The sequence below is a fragment of the Pseudochaenichthys georgianus genome, chromosome 10 (assembly GCF_902827115.2).
Source record: "Pseudochaenichthys georgianus chromosome 10, fPseGeo1.2, whole genome shotgun sequence".
NCBI classification, from domain to species: Eukaryota; Metazoa; Chordata; class Actinopteri; order Perciformes; family Channichthyidae; genus Pseudochaenichthys; species Pseudochaenichthys georgianus.
Window position 1 is genome coordinate 17,510,583 of NC_047512.1, and position 3,057 is coordinate 17,513,639.

The 3,057-nt window shown below is 45.6% G+C and overlaps 1 protein-coding gene across 2 annotated transcripts; it reads right to left on the bottom strand.

The window, feature by feature from the left end:
* Window positions 1-209: 209 nt before the first annotated feature.
* Window positions 210-2,545, bottom strand: LOC117454323 (uncharacterized). 2 transcript variants are annotated; one of them, XM_034093512.2, is made up of 4 exons: window positions 2,473-2,545; window positions 1,923-2,370; window positions 1,186-1,776; window positions 210-1,040 (listed from the first exon to the last, which is right to left on the bottom strand). In XM_034093512.2, the coding sequence occupies exons 2-4, from the start codon at window positions 2,325-2,327 to the stop codon at window positions 837-839; spliced, it is 1,200 nt and encodes a 399-aa protein (XP_033949403.1). In that variant the 5' UTR covers window positions 2,328-2,370; window positions 2,473-2,545; the 3' UTR covers window positions 210-836. The 2 variants fall into 2 exon arrangements, with proteins under 2 accessions (XP_033949403.1, XP_033949402.1); XM_034093511.2 differs by having other exon boundaries at window positions 1,186-1,782.
* Window positions 2,546-3,057: the final 512 nt, after the last annotated feature.

Genomic DNA, 3,057 nt, shown 5'->3' on the forward strand with positions numbered 1-3,057 from the left:
GGGATGGTTATTGTTGACATTTGACAACATTTTGACTATTTCTGGACAAAAACAGCAAGAAATGACCAAACGTGTGTATGAACAACTACCTTTTCAACACATAGGGTGAATATATGTTCACAATCAGTTTTTATCTAATCCTTTAAATGAAATGAAATTATTAAATAAAATCTTGTTGGGTTTATTTTAAACTCTTTATTGCACCAAAATCAAACATGAAAGATTATGTAAAGTGTGATATAATTACATCTTGAACAATGAATACATTTACCTTTTCATGTCACTACCAACTTGCTGACCTAAACTACTCATCATCCTCATCGTCACTGAAGAGATCTTCTAATTCAATTTCTTCCATCTCCAGCTCTTCATCCTCATGCTCGTACTCTCCATCCACTTCACCCACAGACAAGTTATTGTTGGCGTAATCGGTCACCTTGTCAAGAGCTGCGTGCTCTTCTGACTCTGCTCTCTGACCCAGTACCTCAACAAGAGAAGGAGGGAGGATGGGTCCAATTGCCCAGACCGGTTCCAACACCTCCTCTTCTCCTGTCTTCTCCCAGCCCATGCCTGGATCATGTGGTTTTGGGCTCTTGATTATTGCCTTGTCTGCTCTCTTATAGAAGGCGACTCTGTAGTTGGCTCGCTGGACATGTGGAATGAGACAGACCTTGGGGGGAGGCAGGCGTTCCAGGTCTACTTTTGACTTAGAGTCCAGGACTTTGTCAGCGCCGACCATCTTTCTCATCATTTTCACCCGTACTGTGTCAACTGATGTCATCCGTGCTTGGCCATACATAATGCATGTGAAGCTCTCCATCTCCTCTTGAAGCTCATCAGTGACCATCCAGTCTGCACCAAGCTGCCTGAAAGCTGATCCTGCTGGCATGGTAGAGGAGGATCATCAGGATGTCTGTGTCAGGTGTCCTCACCACACTGGACTTGAACCCCCATTTGACAGCCTGGTGGAGGTACAGGACAATCCGGCTGTCTGTCTCCTCCTGGTTGGATCGCAGTTCATAGATCTCAGAAGTCTGGACCTGTAACAATCAAACAAAGTAAATGAATACTACTACATATTTTAACAAATTAACATTTTAAGTTAGCAGTTTTTGTCGTATGTATTAAGAGCCCAATTATGGTCTGCAATTGTATGCGTGTGTCACGCTTTTTCTGTCAACGTACTTTTCCATTTGTTGATGTTAGGTCATAAGATCTTCCGTCAACACACACCACTGCTTTCATGCTCTTCTCAATCCAGGATGCTGCCTCATTGCTCCCCCAGACCCTGAGAAGCAGGTCACATAGCTGCTTCTTGTTAAGCTCATTGCCAAGGAATGACTTAAAGTCATAGGGCCTCCGGGTGTTTGGACCATCAATTATGTGCTTCTCAGAAGAGCCACGTCTGAGCCTCTCCTGGGCTTTGATGGAATCTGGCTGGTAGCAATCTGTAGAGAATACAAAATGGTGCTTGGCAACCATTTGGTCCAGGAGCTGCATGCAAATCCCTCCGAAGGTCGGTGGGAGGTTGGACATCATGTGGAAGAGAGCGTTGCCATCCTGTATGAAGAGGGCATCATTGGGGTAAAGTACGTCTTCGTCCCTGTCCTGCTGCAGTTGGTGAAGGATAGTGGCCTTGTTGGTTTTAGCAAAATAGCCATCCGGAGAGCCAAGGGCATGAGGAACAGGTGAGAGGGGATACCGCATGAGTTCCTCAAGGTTGATGGGCATCTCCATAATCTGCGACTTAACGAGCAGCTGAAAGCCGAGGTTGCTCTGCTCCTTGTACAAAAAGAGCCGGAATGGAAAATAAGGAAATGAGGAAGGCATAAATACAACAGAGTTTTACGGTTTCATTCCTTTCTGAATAATGTTTTTGTGTAATGAAATATGCAAATGGTATAAGTAAAATCAATATCCACCTTCCCCTGCGCAGATGTAAGTTTGACCCTCTTGCTGCAGTAATCCATTGTCTTAAGCGTACGTTTCTTGAGGCGATCAAAGAAGTCTTTCCTCTTGGAAATGAAGCGCTCTTGGATGAACTGCTCCTTGGCAGCCCTGCCTGCAGCCTCGGCTCGCAGCACGTCAGCCTCAACCTCTGGATCGTTGGGAGCTCCAGATGCGAGGGAGTACAGTCGACTTTTGTCTGGGGTTCTCCAGGGGTTTGTGAAGCCATTGATGGCAGAGATGACACTCTGCACCGCTAATTCAGACTTTTTGATTTGGGCAGGCTCCAGCTCACGGTGCTTGCCTGCTTTCGGCATCTCAGGGTCGTCAATTATGCCACACATCTCAAGAGTAAGCTCATAGAGCTTGTGCGGCACCATTTCTGGTATGCGCCACAGTTGTTGAAGAGACCTAGTAGACCACCTGCAATGTAGAGAGGGAGAAGTCTGAATTTTAGCGTCACAACCAACATGAAGATGGAAATTAAATATAGGTGACTATGTTTGTGTCCACAAACTGACATACCTGAAGTCTTAGGAAACCTCATGAATGTCTCCTCCATGGTCTTGTCCACTGCTGCGAGAGCCCCTGGGATCAATGATCGTGCAACAGCTATAGCTCCAAGCTTGATGTAATCAAGATCACCAGGATGGGAGAGGTCGATGTTTGTGAGAAAGGCCTCAAACCAGGTAACGTACCTGTAGGAAATTAATGATAATTAAAGTGTATTACAACAACTACAATAAGCTCCCACTTATTTTTATATTGAGTATTCAGGGAATAAGTGCATAGATTACCTGGCGTAGTTGTGGCCATCATACGCAAAGAAGAGATCTGCCATGGCGCCGTTGCAGTGATGGAACAGCTCGAAATTGTTGGTTTTCACAGCAAAATCCATCATAAAGACCAGCCTTGCATGATCCATCATGGAGAGCCAGAACATGTCCGTTTTTCCCAGGTGGCCCCTGCGTACCTTGTCTTGGTATTGGAGGTAGTCACCAATCAGCTTGAGCAGTGTGGGATCCTTCAGAGTGGAGTTGAGGCTCTCAGAAGTGCAAGAGTGGATGAGGTTGAAGAGGATGTCTGGTTTCTCCTCCTCTAGAAAAACAT